Source organism: Centrocercus urophasianus, unplaced genomic scaffold (assembly GCF_019232065.1).
Source record: "Centrocercus urophasianus isolate 14NV4802_14NV808 unplaced genomic scaffold, USGS_Curo_1.0 seq_20, whole genome shotgun sequence".
NCBI lineage: Eukaryota > Metazoa > Chordata > Aves > Galliformes > Phasianidae > Centrocercus > Centrocercus urophasianus.
In genome coordinates, this window is record NW_024884756.1 from 20,887,108 (window position 1) to 20,903,464 (window position 16,357).

A 16,357-nucleotide genomic window follows, 5' to 3' on the forward strand; every position below is an offset into this window, starting at 1 on the left:
AAAAGAAAAAGAAAAGAAAAAGAAAAGAAAAAGAAAAGAAAAAGAAAAGAAAAAGAAAAGAAAAAGAAAAGAAAAGAGAAAAGCACGGGAAGCTGCAGCGCCGGCTGAAGCAACGAGATCTTGCACAACTGTCGCGCGGAGCTCTGCCGACGCTCGCTTGCTGCAGGCGGTAACCGTCCCCGGGCCCAGCAGCAAAGCGCCCCGCGCGGCCCCAGCCGCGTGCCCGCAGGCGGCAGCGCCTCGAGACGGGCCGTTGGCGAGCCCTTCCAGCGCTCAGAGCAGCCGCCCCGCCCCGCTCGCAGCCGCACGCCGCGTTCTGCGAGCTGCTGCAGCATGAAGGTGGGTGAGGGAGAGGCAAGGGTCTGGGCTGCCCAGATCGGGTGATGGGCGGCTGTCCTGACGGGACTTCTCTTTACAGACCCTGCTGAAGTGGTTGCTGGGACTCGTGGCGGTCGCCGTTGTCATCACAGTGATAGCCGTTCCGCTGGCTCTGCTCACTGGCGGTAAGTCCCCGGCGGGGCCGGGAACGTGGGGGTAGCACCGCTGCAGCCACCGGGGCTTGGTCGGTGTTGAGGGGTCTGCAGCCGTGAAGCCCAACTCTTTGTGGGGGGAAAGTTTTGTTGAAAGTTCGTGCTTGAGCGTACTTTAGAGCCGGTGCTCACGAGTCCTCTGAAACTGGAAAGTGTTTCGTCAAGGAGCTGCTTCATCTGGGAGAATGGGGGCTGTGAGGGGAGAAATTAAAAAGTTACTTAATTTCTGTGCAAATTTAGGAACTACTAGTCGTGTCATCAAATTCAGCACTTTTTTTCCCGAAAATCTGCAAAACGGCAATAAAAAGCCAATTGCAGTACTTCTAGGGTGTATTGAAGAAATAAGATTGTATTCTAATTTGCTTTGTCTGCACAACTTCTAGTTTATTAATGTTTGTTGAGTGAGATTATACACACTGTGTTACAGAGGTCAGAAAAGTAGGAAAAGATCTGGAATGCGTTTTTGGACTCTGATCAGTTTGTACCTTCCAGGTTGATATTGCAGCTCTGAATTGTTAATCTAAAACAGCATTAAATCCTCATCCAGCACCACATTGCTTCTAGCTGGTAGGGCACAGCTGCAGGTTAATCCCCCTCATTATGTTTTTATGATTAACAGCTGTGCAGTCAGGATCTAAGGAAACAAAGTATTTTGTAGAGCAGACCTTTGGTGGCCTTATGTTTGTAAAATAGTTGCCCAAAAGCAAGAAGATAGAGTTGTTGATTTCTTTTTCTAAACATAGCAATTGTTTACGTGCATAGAAAGTTCTAGTGTTTAAGTCTATTAAAGAGGCAAAATTTGCGTCATTGTACTGTTCACATGGTATAATTTACATTAAAATATTTTACAGTTCATTTCTGTAATTAAGAATATCACAAAATAGAAAACAGTTTTTCATAGTCTGGGTATCTGAAGTCTAGGTATCTGAGTTTCTTATTACCTGAGCAAAAGCTTACATCAATATCTAATAATTCATTTTGCTAGATTTTGCTGCTTCATTTTGGTAGATGGGGCTGCTTTTTGCCAGTTATCTTTTTTTTTAAAAAAAAAAAAAAAACAAAAAACAAAAAACAAAAAAAAAAAAACACACCAGATTTCTGAAGTGACTTCAAGTTGAAGAAGTTGGGAATTGCAAGAGAAAGAGTCTTGTTAGCTTCCCAGGTGCATGTGTGCATTGTAATGCAATGCCTAGTCAAAGAATTCGGTACATGGGACTGAATAGTTCTACTCTAAGTTACCTCACTGCTTCTCTACACGTAATGCTATGCTGTATATTACTGAAAATCAGATGGGTTGTCTTCTTTCGTAGGTTGAATCCTTTTGCAAGAGAAGAGGCAGCAATTTAGAGTTGTCATTCAGTTTTATAGTAAAAGAAATTAAAAAACAAAATTGAAAAATCACCTCTGCTGCGTGAATTACAAAATATCACCCATCCTGGCTTGTGTTACTTTGTCTATTGTAAAAGAGCAGTGTGAATGCATGTCTTCTTACACACGGCTTAAATTAATGGATGACTAGAGCACCTAGGTAATAAAATAAGGATAAAGTAAATACAGAGGGAGAGGTCCTGTTCTGCAAATTTGAAGTTCTGACTTCCCAAATCAGGCTGGTTTTAATATTTGAACAAAACTGTAATTAAAGCAAGTTCAAGAACTTTGAATTTTTGACTGAACGGTGTTAAAGCAATGTTTTCTGTTAGCTTAGAGTATACTGGTGGTGTACTTATAATTAGCTCTTCACAGGTGAGAACACTTAGTCACTGGCAGTTTGATTGCGTTGCCCTTACACACAAACTAAGGTCATGCAAGTCAGCTGAGCATGTCTTCTGGGTCAGTACAGGGACTTGACCGAGTTCAGAATGAAAGGAGGTAAAACTGGTAGAAGGTCCAGCAACTCACGTAATTGACAATGTGAAATCAAAGTCAGCTCTTATAAAAGCAATTTTAATTGTTGCCAAATCTTTATTTCATCCCAATGGTTCAAGCATTTTGCAGAAGGTGAAAATTATTATTCACATACATAAACATACTGGGTTTTAATTTCTTACCACTGGCCTTCTCCCTGCCATTCCTCTATGTACTTCATAAGTTTAGTAGTCATGCAATGCAAAATTTAGCTAGATAAATGGGCTTAAGTGCTATAAAAGAACTTGAAATTTTGCCACTACAGAGGAAGTCAGGCTCATTGGCTAGATGGTAAGCCACAGAAGGGAAAGGTTATTTCTGTTTCTTCTCTTGCCCCAGTTTAGCAATGCTAAACACTTCATAATAAATTTGCATCCCTAAGCTCTTCAGCTCAGAACAGTGATAGTACAAAATTCCATGCAGTGTGTTCATAGTTCCTTTCAAAAGTAATGCCTCTTATTTATTTCTATGGAAATCACAACAGATACAAAGAGCACCATAGCGCTCATTGATAGAGCAAATTCTCAGCTACAAAACACTTTTTCATCACAGTTACCACCATTAGTTATGCATTTTTGCCAACAATGAACAAGAGCTCTTCATTTCATAGTGAGACAGCTGTCCATGGCCATTTGGAACATGACTTGTCTTTCACTTTGAACTACTGAAATGCACCGCCCACCACCTCACTGTGCTGACATCCACTGTTTGGTCTCCGTAAACATCTTTACTTCATGCACACTTCCATGTCAGGCACCATTTTGTCAGACTACCCTTCTGCTGCTATCTGTCACACAACAACAAAATGTAATGGAATATTGATGAGAAGTTTCAACCTCTACAGCCATACCACAACCATCTCCTTCTGACATTATGGACCTACATAATAAAATAGGAAGTGCTTTTGAAGTAGCCCCTGTATTTTTACAACCTTACCTCAAAGAGTTTAATCCCAAAAGAGACCCAGAAGTCAAATTTGCAGTCAGATGATGAAGACATTGTTATGCCTTGAGAAGTTCTTTAAGAGGTGAATATAGTAACAACTGTTTACCTTGCAAGGCATGAGTATTTATTTAAAAACATGGTTTACCGCTCTCAAATATTTTTTCTGTTTACTTTTGCTTCTTCCATTTTTTCCTTTTATAATTTTCCATACAAAAGGCAGTTCAAAACATCCAGTGGCTGTACAGCATTTCCTCTTCTCTAACAGTATTGTCATTATGGCTCTGGAAGGCCAGGAGTAGAAGGAAGAGTAGTCAGTGCTGAGTAGAAAGGAGACTGTGTTATATTTAGCAGATTGCTGCCCTAAGGAGAAAGCCACAGACAATCTCTACAGTGTGGAGAGCTGTACAACAGTCTAGTCTGAAACCATGTTCCTGTACTGGAGATTTTAACTCCCCAAGGGTAAAATATTGACAAAATGAGGTGAAATGTAATTGTTAGGTGATAATGTGCTTGTCTCCTGTGCTCTGTTAAAAGTAATGTGCCCGCTCCTTTGGTTGGTAAAGCGCAGCAGGTTCTGGGAAGGTTAATAACCCAGAGGTGCCTGAGAGGACTTGATGAGTTTGACACCTGACTGATGAGTTAGGTATTACTAGTGGCTGGGAAAAAGCTAACACAAATAGAGATAAGGGTTATTGGCTGCAAAAGTCCAATGACTTTTTGTCATCCTGGATTTCATAATGAAGGTCATTGGGTTTGCTGAGACAGCTTCTTGGTTCAAGGACTCAAAAGAGATGAGGTTGCATATCTTCCTGACAGTTTTGTTAATGTGTAACTGAAAAGAAGATGAAATGAAAGCCTCCAAATAGCTCTCATTGTTCCTTTGGGAATGGTTACATATCAACGCTTACCCTGTTTATCCTATCTGTGATCTGTCCTGTGCTAAGCAGACTTGTAACTGGATGGTGTGGAGGAGTATCTATTGCCTATGTCAACACCTTGCTTGCAACTGAAAAGGATGCTTAAAAATATGAAGGTGTCTGGCTGATATGCAGCTCTCATATTTGAAGACCTATGCCACAAGATGAATGAATCTGGCAGCTGTAATCTGTCCCAGTTTTCTTGGGAATAGGAAATATTTTATTACCACAATTTTTGGAAGGCCTTCGGCTTAAGGATGTTTAGTGAGGAAGCAAGAAAATACCTAAATGAATTTTAATCTATGGATTAGAATTGTATCTTTGAAGTAGAATCTCTTTGAGTCTGGGTTAAAAAATTAAGGTTTAGATGAGAATCTTATTTTGTATGTACTTAGAAGGACAATGTATAACCTGTGAACGGTAGTTAATTCTACAAATTTCACTTTACATTTCTTTACTCAAAGTCATGGATGAAATTCTCTAAAAAGTTGCAAGGGAGATACAGTAGATTAATCAGGCCATTGAAAATATAATGTGTACTTGTCTGAGAAAACGCTCTTTTCATTTGAATACGACTGCTGTAACTGTTTGTCTCTCCATTTTTTTTCATGCATCTTGCACTGCATTGCAGAATCCATATTCTCAGTGATGTATGTGGCTATTCTACTTAGTGAAGACAAAGAATAGAAATGTTTTCCTGCTATGTGTCTTTGGCTTTCTCTAGCTATCATTTAACTGAATTATCTACCTTAATTCAAATGTTGAGTAATGCATAGAAACAAATTTACCAACAGTTGGTTGCTATGTCTAGAACACTTCTATTTCCTTAGTTTGCACGAGATGTGGCAACTTGGAGAGAGCTACCAGAGCTATTAACTACAAAGTTAATGATTGCCTCTCTCTGGGGAAGTCTCCGCAGCCTTGGTGACAGCTGGGTGAACTGCCCTGGCTGATGTCACTGTTTTTACCTGCTGGTATTCTCTTGGATCAGGCTTCTCTTCTGAAGGTGTACTAAAGTTTCCGTTATTAAGAGCTTTACAGGTTTCCTTTGCTTTTGGGCTGATTACATCCTTTCCTGCTCTTTTGCATTGCATATAGAAATTTGAACAATGCCTTCACCAAAAGTAATTTTAACAGTTTTAATTTTGGATATGATGATTTGTCATGGCACAAACTTCACACAGCAGTTGAATTTTTATTTCCTTTACTCCTTACACCTACAGAAACAAACTTTGAGAAGATACATGTTTACAAAACAAAAAACAAACAAACAAACAAAAAAAAACCTAAGAAAAACACCAAAATTGAAAGAATACTATTTATCAACTTTGTATGAACATTCCTTACATAAATGGTTAATAGCCTTCTCTCTAGAATGTCTTACTCTAAATTTTTGTTATTGTAACAGGTATTAAGATGTACATATTTCTAATATATCACTATGACAGTGGGTAAATATACATGTACTGCTCAGGGGGAGTTTTAAGGGTAGATAGAAAGAGCAAGTCATTTGGAATTCGGAAAAACAGTCCCTGTCTGGAAAGAAAGAAAAATAGAAGAAAAAATAGAGATGAGAGAAAATTCAGGTTTCACAATCTCTTTGAGGAAGAGAGAAAGAAGAATATATATATATGTTTTTGAATGTCAACAAGTAATTCATTTTGTAAAAAGCCCAGTTGACGCTTTTTTGGGGGGGGTACAACGTGTTTTGTTGTTATTGTTGTTGTTCGTTTTTTGTTTTAAATGGAGTCTAAATCAAAAGAAGCAAAATGCAGAATAAGATACATGCAGTAAAAACATAGCCGTAGTGCTCTATCTCACAAACTAAGAAAATATTCCAACTAAAACTTTGATGACTATACCCGTACAGCTTGGCGTTTCATATTCAGTTACTATGTGGAAGGTGTTGACAGAAAATGAAATTTTAATTTTACACACAGCCAAAAAATCTTAATGGTGGCCTGATTTTTAGTAATGAGACCTTAGCAAAATATGGATGTCACCAGGGAGGAAAAACATTCAGCAGTTTGGAAAAATCCCTAAACCTGTTCAACAGCCACCTGTCTTAAATTGCTCCTCCTTTTTCAAGAGAGAATTTCATTGCTTTCTGAAGTCCCTCTAATTGAAAGTGACACTTACTCAATTAGGAAGAAGAGAAGTGATATTCCCAACTAGACAACTGTGCATGAATATCAAATACACACTTGTTCATAATCCATCAAATTAAATATTCAGTTAATATAGAATAATTAACCTGAGAAGTTAATATTCTCGTGGAAACATAACAAGCAAAATATCTAGACTTGTGACACATTTCAGAATAGCCAAATCTCAGATGGAAATGAGCAAGTAATTGTCTTAATCTTTGTTAGACTAAAAGCTTTGGCTGTTAAGGCTCTTGACTTTCACTACAGCAATGGCTCTCCAGGCTGTGCTGTATATAAGTAACGTACTTATTGTTTGGAAATAAGAGTAAAACCATAGTAGCTAATATAAATGTCTTCCTGTCATGTTCCATATGTCACACTTTTTCAACTTGCAGAAAGATTCCCCACAGCAATCTTGTGAGGTGGGCTTTTTTTGTTCTCACTCCCTTGTACTCTTTTTCTTCTTCTGCATATTAAAAGAGGCTGTCTGTTTAAAAGTATCTGAACAGACTGGAAAACTCAGAATTGATGGTGGCGGGTTATCATCCCAACTGATCAGTCTAAACACCTGTGTTGCATTGTTTTTATCAATTGTTTATATCCTGGATTTTTTGATTTGTTCTGCTAATAACTGGGGGGGAAAAAAGGGGAAAAAAAGAAAAAAGAAAAAAGGTAATACAAGTTGAAATAAAAACTGCTTTCCTTCTTGAATGTGTTGGTTATATGAGGGTGGTTTTTGGTGTTGCCTTGTTTATTTTAAAAAGGCAGAAGGAAATCAGGGAGAGAATTGCACGTCTTAATTTCAATATATATGTTTATGTGTGTATAAATGTACAATGTACTTTTGAAACCTTTTATATCTTGGAAAAAGTTGCTAGGGCACTGTAAAACAGAAATATTTTCATAGATGTTGGCTGTGTCACACAGTTGTTGATGACAAATCTCCTAAGTTTAGCTGGGTTCAGTTTCACTTAGTCCTTTCATAGTAGATCAGGTACTTGGTTTTAATTTTGCAGTCAAAACACTAATGTCATAGCAGACATTGTGATACTTTGATAACTTAGTGGAAAGCCGGGTAGCACTGTGATCCTTTTCCTTTCTGACTGTTGGATTTTTTTGTGCTTTCTCCCTGCTGGCAGTTCATAGCTGGTTAGCTAAAGCACATTAGTTGCCAGTAGCAAAAGACACTTAGCTTCTTAGCCTGACTATTAAGATGTGGTGGAAAATGTTGTATCAGCATCAAAATCTCTCTTCTTTCTCTTTCTTCCAGAAAGTACCCCTGAGTCTGATTCAAGAAGAACATATACCCTAGAGAATTACTTGAACGATGACTATGTGTACAAAACACATAATTTGCAATGGATTTCAGGTAATTTATTTTTACACTTAGCATGTGTATTAAAAAAATATCCTACTGTAAATACACAATACTCAGAGATGACTAACATATCCTAAAAATACATTAGATGCTTGAATAGTTTTATTACAAAATGGTGCAGGGCACAAAAAGCTGTGAATTCTTTTCTGTAGATATGTGTTAGTGGCAAAATATGTTCTCCTATTGCTAAAAGTACCCCAAGAGAAAAAGGTCCCAGAAAGTTGAAGATGTGAGCCCAATTTTGTTAACAGTGCTATAAGCATCCTTTAATTACAAAAGCTGGAAACAGAATATTGACCAGAATTTTAATTTTATTTCCTGCTTCAAGAAATAGGGGAGAAAGAAGTGAGTGATGTGCATTTTACTTATTGTTTATTGGCATCTCTTTTGCTCTTTTAGGAAATCAATATCTCCATGAAACACCTAATGGGAACATTCTACGTTTCGATGCTGAAACTGGAACATCCTCAGTAGTCTTGTTAAATACAACATTAGTACGTTGACTTATATATAATATGTGCAATCTTAGAGGAAGATTTTATATTTAATACCTTTTCTTCCTGAACATTTCTCTGAAATTAGTGCTTAACATGTTCTCTTTGCCTCTTATTGACAGAGCACATATGAGGCAACAACAGCTATATTGTCCCCTGACCAGAGGTTTGCTCTTCTGCAGTACAAGTATGAAAAGGTACAAATGCACTTAATTTTTTGAGAATGAAACTGGGAAGTAAAGGTTTGGAAATAATTGAGCAAGAAGATGCTGAGAGTTGCAAGTAGAGATTGCAGAGGCTGAAAGATTTTGAGAGAATTATTTAGAAGAATAAGATGGATATCTGTATAGTAACACTGAAGTCTTAACAGACAGGAGGAGGAGGAGGAGGAAAGATTACCGTGTTGAGTGGAGTTGAGTAAAGGCATCAGGCTTGGAAACTACAAGAGAAGGGTATTTATATTATAGAAGGGTGTTCTATAATTCTGTGACTGAATGAAGAAGCTAAATTAAAACTTAGTGATTGGAAAGATACTACAAGGGGAGTGAAGCTGGAGGGTTAACCGGAAAGATGAACTAGAAGAGTAGATGGGTGTGACATCCAAGGGGTTGTGTGAGTGAGAACAGATGTATGCATATGCTTGTATATATATGGTATGTATGTATGTATGTATGTATGAGCATGTTACACTGACAGCATTGTAGCAGCAGGCCTGAGGTTTTAGGACACAGGATTTGAAAACTGAGGTGAAAGAAAAGTCCTGTGTGGTTATAGGCTATCCTCTTGCACATGGTGTGGGCTCAGGTGTCCTAGTTTGCTGCTCTCAGTATTTGGAAAGCCCCCAGCGTAAGTGTATCATCTTGGCTTGGTGCTGAATAAAGTAACAAAGGTCAACTCACATGTATGTCAGTTGGCAAGAATCCCTGGACCTGTGTGCCTCCAGAGGAGAGAACAGAAACCTAATAGAGGTGATAACTTGTCCTGCAGAGTGTGCACTGAGGAGCTAGTAATTTCATTGTTTTTTTTATTCCTTTTTGTTTTTATTACCGGAGAGATCTGCATGTTTTGTTTGTAAAAGGCTCTGTGTACAAATACTTAAAGGCTGTGTTACTGAGCTCCCTCTACATGTTCTGGCAAAGCAATCCAAGAACACCTGTCACAGTGTTCCAGCTGCAGTCCAGTCACCACAAGTCAGTCACCACTTTTCTACAGTTTCAGCTTCTTTGCTGAGTGCAGCTAGGCCATTTACTTTCTGTCTTTCTAAATTGTTCAGAATTGATTATTTTTCCTGCATTATTAGTGGTGATTAAAAGTCTTATACTTTTCCAGCTACCCTAGACATCCCCTCCACTTGTGATTTATTATTCTATGCTATTTTATTTGCTGTAGTCATAAAATTTAACTTTAATACTGAAACAGTCTTTTAACCTTTATATAGTACTATGATTGAAAGTTACGTTGTTATTAATCTTAATCACAAAAAAAAACAGAGTAACAAAATGAATCACAAAGATGTGCACGCTTCTTATATAACGACCATCTGGTTGTGTAGTACTAAGATATTGTTTTATATCCTCATATTTTCATACAAATCTTCAAGAACTACCATAGAAGGTAACACTGTTGTAGCATATCAACACCATGAATTAAAACAAACTTCTTCAGCTCCTCATCTAAATGACATATTTATCTCAATAAGTGCCTACAGTGGCATAGGTTTCAAGAGGAAGGTTTCTGAGAAATAAGTTTTATTTCTGTGACAATATGGATGAGAACATGAGTCCTGGAACTAGAGGAACTGCTACAGAAACAGTGCTGGAACTTGAGAGCACTACTGAAAAATAGAATGCCAAGTTAAACAATACACCATGGAAAAGGAGGCAGAAAACAGTTGTGCCAGGAAGGCAGAAGGAGGAGGATTAACTGTACATAGCTGTGATAGTCTTGCCATAAAGTTTCAAGAATTTCTGAAAATCTGCAGAATTTCTGGCCTCTGTATCTCTGTCCTTGATCAGCGATCGGCTTCTGTCATAGTAACTAAGTGATGACTACAGAAGGACAGTGTTTCTTCAGTTTTCCTTTAAACCATACAGAGAATTACTGCCCTTACAGGTTCATAGTGTTACATCTATCTCAAGCGAAAGTATGAGGAGGATTTCAGAAGTTTCAGTGGTAACTGAAGCTGTAAGAGATTTTTGTTTTCTTAATATTGAACTAATTCTCTTGCAGTTGTGGAGGCATTCCTACACAGCTTCATATCACATCTATGATTTCAATGCAAGGTTAGTAAATTTTGCACAAGATGTAATTTTAATAGTATTTTGCAATGAAGTGGCATTTTACTGATTTGTTTTATTTGTATCTTGTTTCTTTATTTCCAGAGCCATCTTAGATGATGCACTGCTACCTAATGACACACAATATATATCCTGGTCACCCGTTGGTCACAAACTGGTTAGTAAAGATAATCTAAACTTATACAGCCTCTTCTGTAGCCATGACAGAGTAGCTCACATAAACTATGTCCTAGGGGCTTGGGGGCTTTCCTACTTCCAGGTAAAATACCTGAACATAGTTTTCAAAATGGCTGTTGGAAATACTCAAACTTTCCTCTATGTCATGTTCTGTTCTTTGCTGAAAAGACATTCCTGAAAGCAGTATGGTCCCAGTATTTTGCACAGGAACTTAGTATTTTTACAGTAGCAAACAGTAGCTCATCTCTTTCAAATCAACATATCTTTGCAATATCATTGCAGCTGTCTAGACATTCACCACTGTGGTTTTCATCTCTTAATAAGAACAATGAAGTTTTATTTAAGGATGACTTTAACAGGGATTAGAGGAACAAAATCATCTTGTGTGCTCTTTCATATTGTCCTTATTTTCCTTTTCTCCTCCCTAATCCATGACAGCTTTGATAGCTACTGTGTTTGCAAGGCTGTTTTGGATCTGACTTAAAGAGCAATCACAGTAGTATATGGTGTTTAAGTATTCTTATTCCTTGTCATGGATTATGGAGCCCAGCAATAGATGCAAAGGATGTTGAAAAGAAATTGCTGCATCTCAGAGAGAAGCTCTGGAATAAGAATGTGATATTCAGTCGCTAAGGGGAAAAAAAACAAAGACATTTTACTCAGAGATACATTATCTTTGGAGATCTGTTAGCAACATCACGACATTTATCAAGGTTTTACCAAAATATTCTCGATTTTCCTTGAGGGACAAATGAGTAAAAAAAAAAAAACCAACTCCAAAAATAAACTTGTATTTCAAAGGAAAATTAATGGCAAGCTTTTCTTGATGCAATAATAATGTCATTTAAAACAACTGTTCTGAGGGTTGGATTTTTATTTTTTATTTTTTGGCATCTCAGCTTAAGTTCAGTTTGTTACTCTTGATTTGTATTAGTAATTCATGTATAAGTATCAATGAAGTTTGGACAAATGCAAATTTAAAGGACAATTTTTGTCATCAGTAGTATGTGTAAATAGGTCACTAAATATGGCATAGAGAGGAAATAGGATTTACTCCAGTAGTCATCATAATAATATTTTGCAGGCATATGTTTGGAATAATAATATTTATATAAAAGCTTCACCAACAGCAGCACCTGTGCAAATCACTAGCAATGGAGAAGAAAATAAAATTTTCAATGGAATACCAGATTGGGTTTATGAAGGTAAGTACATCAAGCACATTTTTCTTTGCATTTCAATGTAAAAATTTGTTGTTTTTTTTTTAATATTGATTTTATTAAAATTGCTTTATCTGTTACACTGAAAAATTCAAAATTAATGCAAATCTGCATTTTTAGCAGAAGCATTTATCATTGTCTGGGCTTTATGCCTGGTCAGCGCAGGTATCTAGGAACAGAAATTAGTTTTAGCTTCATGTAATAGATCATGAGCACCAGTCTTTCTCTTATTTCAGAACTCCAGTAAGCACTCTCTGCTTTGGTATATTAACTTCAATTTAAAAAAAAAAATTATTAAAAATTTAATAAGAATATTACTTCAGATATAAGAGCCAATTTATCAATTACAAATTAAATGCTTTTGCATCTCTTTCAGAGGAAATGTTTAGCAGCCATTCTGCTCTGTGGTGGTCTCCAAATGGCAATTTTGTGGCATATGCAGCATTTAATGATACAGAAGTTCCTGTTGTCGAGTATTCCTTTTATTCTGAAGACACCTTGCAGTATCCTAAGACCATTAGAATCCCTTATCCCAAGGTCTGTGTTATTTATTTAACATGTTTATTCTGCAGTTTCATTAAGGGAGTAGTTTCATTTAATCAGTTTCTGCTAATGAAAATATTGTCTGTCTCTCCTCAACAGCTTGCTGTGATTACCCTTTCTGAAATCAACAGCATCTGGCAATGTTAAAGTATTTATTATCTCTAGGGGAAAGGAAAGAAAAAAAAAGTTTTTCTTTTTTATCACAGAAGTTTTGAGAGGTGACAAGTAGACGTTGAGATAAAAAGAGCCTTTTAGTAACTGCATTTCCAATACGCACATTGTGTTAGGCTTGTGCACTGTACTGTGTTTGTGTAAACGGAATCTTCTTCAAACAGTCGAGTAATTCTTAGTTGTTGGATGCTTCCTATGTTGGGAAGAGGAAGAAAACACTGACAAAATTTCTTTGTCCACCCTGAAGCTCTTTCAGTTTTTGCTGTAAGTGAGAACTTCAGTGCATGCAGATCCTTCTTCCCTCCACATGACTGAGTGCCCACTGCTCACAGCACTGTTAGCACTGGGATAAATGGTGTGAATGTCGAAGTACAGCATGCTGCCAACAGGTCCTTTCAAACATACCACATAGGGAGGATTAAAAGTTTATTCCATGTGTTCTCTAGATTTAACTATTGAAGTTATTTGAATCTACCAGTGATTTTGATTTAGTAGAGTGATACAGCAATAGATGTAAGACAAATTTAAGTACAAATTACACTTTGAGTACAACAATTGCACTGTACCTCTGAATCACAATATAAATAGGATTCTTATTACTGGTTCACTGCTGGAATGTTGGTCATCCCGTTTGCCTTGAAGTAATATGTAGTCTGAAACCAGCTTAAGCCCATCTTTTTGTTCACTATTTTGGTTTTTACATTCTGTCTTGGACAGACATATATATGTATCTCCCTCTATGCCAGTCTGGCCAACTCAGGAAAATTCTTGTATTCTTGATTAGCTGGGGCAGAACAGCTGGTAGAGCCAGCTGATTGCAACTGACAAAACTGCTTACCTGGAGTAAAAGCCAACCTCCAGTCCCCTTTGTGCTGAATTCAGCTTTCTTTGCAGCAGCTGTGCTAGGTCACCCCCCTACCCTTCCCTGATTTCCATGATCACATTGCTTTTGCCTATCTGCTTGGAGGCTCCAGTACAGGTTCTCACTGGTGGTCACAGTAAGCAGCTGGGTTCACTGCAGTAAGCTCAGGGACTGTGCCCTGAGCGTGCCACCTGTGAAGAGGCATAGGTGTAGCAGGCATGGAGCGAACTGCCAATTTAAATAGCACCTTTTATTACAGACCCTTCCTGTTTGGAGTATTGCTTATTTCTGCAGATGGGTGAGCTACAGCTGCTTAACTGTTACCATGAGGATTTAGCTGGCTAGCTTCAATTTCTAGATCTAGAGAAGTCCTTTGTGACAAAGTAATTTTGCTGTTAGTACGTATCAGTGCTACGTTTAAAAACAACGGAGTCCATGTGGCAGCCACAGCTTTGATTACATTATAGGCAGCTGTTATACAATCATTTAAGGCAAGGTGTTCGTTTCCATGAAGAATCACTTTTCTCCCTGTTAGAGTATTTAGAATATTTATACTTTTCTCCCAGTATTTGATTCACTCCTAGATACTGTGTAGCATCTGAGGCAAGATGCAGTCAAATACTGCTGCGGGTAGAGGAAAGCCTATGGATGGTTATACATGTAGCCTTTCGGATCTAGAAATACATAGCTAATGCTTTCTAAAGGTAATTTATGTATCAATCCTAAGGATTGCATTTAGGAACTTGTCTTCTCATGTGTCTGAAGGTAGCTGGTTATACCTGTCTGTAGTGATTTCTTCATCTATAATTTCAGTCTCTATTTTTTTTCCCCAGGAATATTCTTGCTTTGAAATTACAATGAAACATTTTATTTCAGGCAGGAGCTAAAAATCCAACAGTGCAATTCTTCATTGTGGATATCCAAATGCTCCCTGATTTTAACGCTACTGAAATTTCTCCACCTGCAGAAATAAAATCAGGGTAAGAAATTTTGATTAAATGCTTGTATCTTTCTTTTGGTGAGAGTGAGGAGCTTTTGTGTGTGACCACCCTACCTGCTGTGTATATTGTCCTTTTACCAAGTCGAGCAGCCCTGGTAGCAACAAGATTTACCAGAGAAAATCTGCTCAGAGATTATCCTCCTAGTGATTATATATAGATAGCATATTCCATGTATGTTATATTCAGAATGTGACAAGTTCTTGGCTCATCACACTCAGTGGAGTCTAACTATGGTGAAGTCATTTCACAGTACAACTTTAATATGAGCAAGTTTTGGTATAATCAAATTAAAATGTATGTATTCCAATTCACTGGGAAGAAGAAGAACATGAAAAAACCTTAATGGAAAGTGAAGATTTAATTTCATTGGAAGCAGACTCCTTGCTAAGGCAAGGTATCATGGTTGTCTTCTGATTTATACTTAAAATGTTTGTTTTCTTTGGAAATACAGTGAAAACCAGCCCTTCTCAAAGTTAATTGAAAAATTGCATTTCTCAAAATGCACAACATGATATAAATGTATTCTGTAAAGAGCAACTAAATGGATTCAAAATGCATGCCTACAGAATTTGGTATCCTACATCATGTTGGTTTGTTGTTGTTTGTTTGTTTGTTTTTCCTGTTTTAATGCTATTGTAGCAACTTTATTTATTTTTAGAGTTTTGTACTTAGGAAGATGTTGGGTATGAATGCACAGGTTATACTGATAAACTTCAGAAAAAAAGCAAAACAGGTCTGTCAGCTTGTGCACAGAACTGCATTTTGTAAGGGAAGACCTAAAAGATTGGAATTTTGATGGTGTTCCATATCTGTCCTCACAGCAGTATAACATCTCTGTGTTAACTGAGATATAGATGTTTTTATGGATTTTGATCTTTACCACTTTATTTTTCACGGAAATCTCCCCAAATCTAGAATGGCCCTGATCTGCTGCTTTAATACGGTATACAAAACTTGTTACTGATTTTGCATGAGAGTGGCCAGTATGAAGCCTATGCCACATTCAGATGCCACTTTTATCTTCCTGGGCATTGAGGACTCTTGCTGGTTAACAAGAGGATGAAGGCAATGGATGTTTCTTGTCAAAAATGATTTACCCAAAAAAATAAGGAGTCCTCATAGTAGAGGATTCTGGATAGTAATTGCAGGAATATCTTTCTAAGCAACAAATGAGGAAGGGCAGTGCAGAATTTCTGTAATGTACGTTTTGAGTTAATTTCAAATTAATTTACTTTTTCACAAGATATTGAGAACTGAAGGTGTATTCTCTATCTCTGTCATAAGCTTTCGTAAAGGTTTTTGTAGAGTATAAATGTTTTTTTTGTTTTTTTTTTTTTTTTTTAAACCATGTACTGTTCATCCTGTCTGACTGGATGGTCCATATGAAACTGTTAACCTATCTTTGAAGGAACAAAAACTGTAGGGCTAATTCCCCTCTTGAAGAAACAAGAAAAACTACTGTATTTTTAACAAACACACAACATGCTCTTGCAGAGAGGTTTCATAACATTAATGGTCTTTTTTGAAGCCAGTGACAGCAGCGGTGTTCCACATCATACCAAATTCCCAGTCAAATATAAATGCAAGGATCTACCTTTTTACAATGTGATCTTTGAACTGCAATCTGGAAATAAACCTGAAAAAGACTGGTAATGAGTTGGCATATATTTTTAATCCTTTTGCAGTAATTGTAGTCTTCCTTCCTTCTTTCCTTCCTTCTTTCCTTCCTTCTTTCCTTCCTTCTTTCCTTCCTTCTTTCCTTCCTTCTTT

General features: G+C 37.3%; 1 protein-coding gene across 4 annotated transcripts in view; it reads left to right on the plus strand.

Annotated features, from left to right (window-relative positions):
- The first annotated feature begins 242 nt into the window (after positions 1-242).
- Positions 243-16,357, plus strand: part of DPP4 (dipeptidyl peptidase 4) — a 38,326-nt gene continuing 22,211 nt past the window's right edge. For all 4 annotated transcript variants that reach the window (XM_042822047.1, XM_042822048.1, XM_042822050.1 and 1 more), the window contains exons 1-10: positions 243-339; positions 419-503; positions 7,715-7,813; positions 8,222-8,316; positions 8,439-8,513; positions 10,546-10,598; positions 10,698-10,770; positions 11,875-11,995; positions 12,387-12,547; positions 14,463-14,566. In XM_042822047.1, coding sequence (XP_042677981.1) covers positions 334-339; positions 419-503; positions 7,715-7,813; positions 8,222-8,316; positions 8,439-8,513; positions 10,546-10,598; positions 10,698-10,770; positions 11,875-11,995; positions 12,387-12,547; positions 14,463-14,566 — 872 coding nt within the window. In that variant the 5' untranslated portion in view covers positions 243-333. The remainder of the gene's footprint in view (positions 340-418; positions 504-7,714; positions 7,814-8,221; positions 8,317-8,438; positions 8,514-10,545; positions 10,599-10,697; positions 10,771-11,874; positions 11,996-12,386; positions 12,548-14,462; positions 14,567-16,357) is intronic.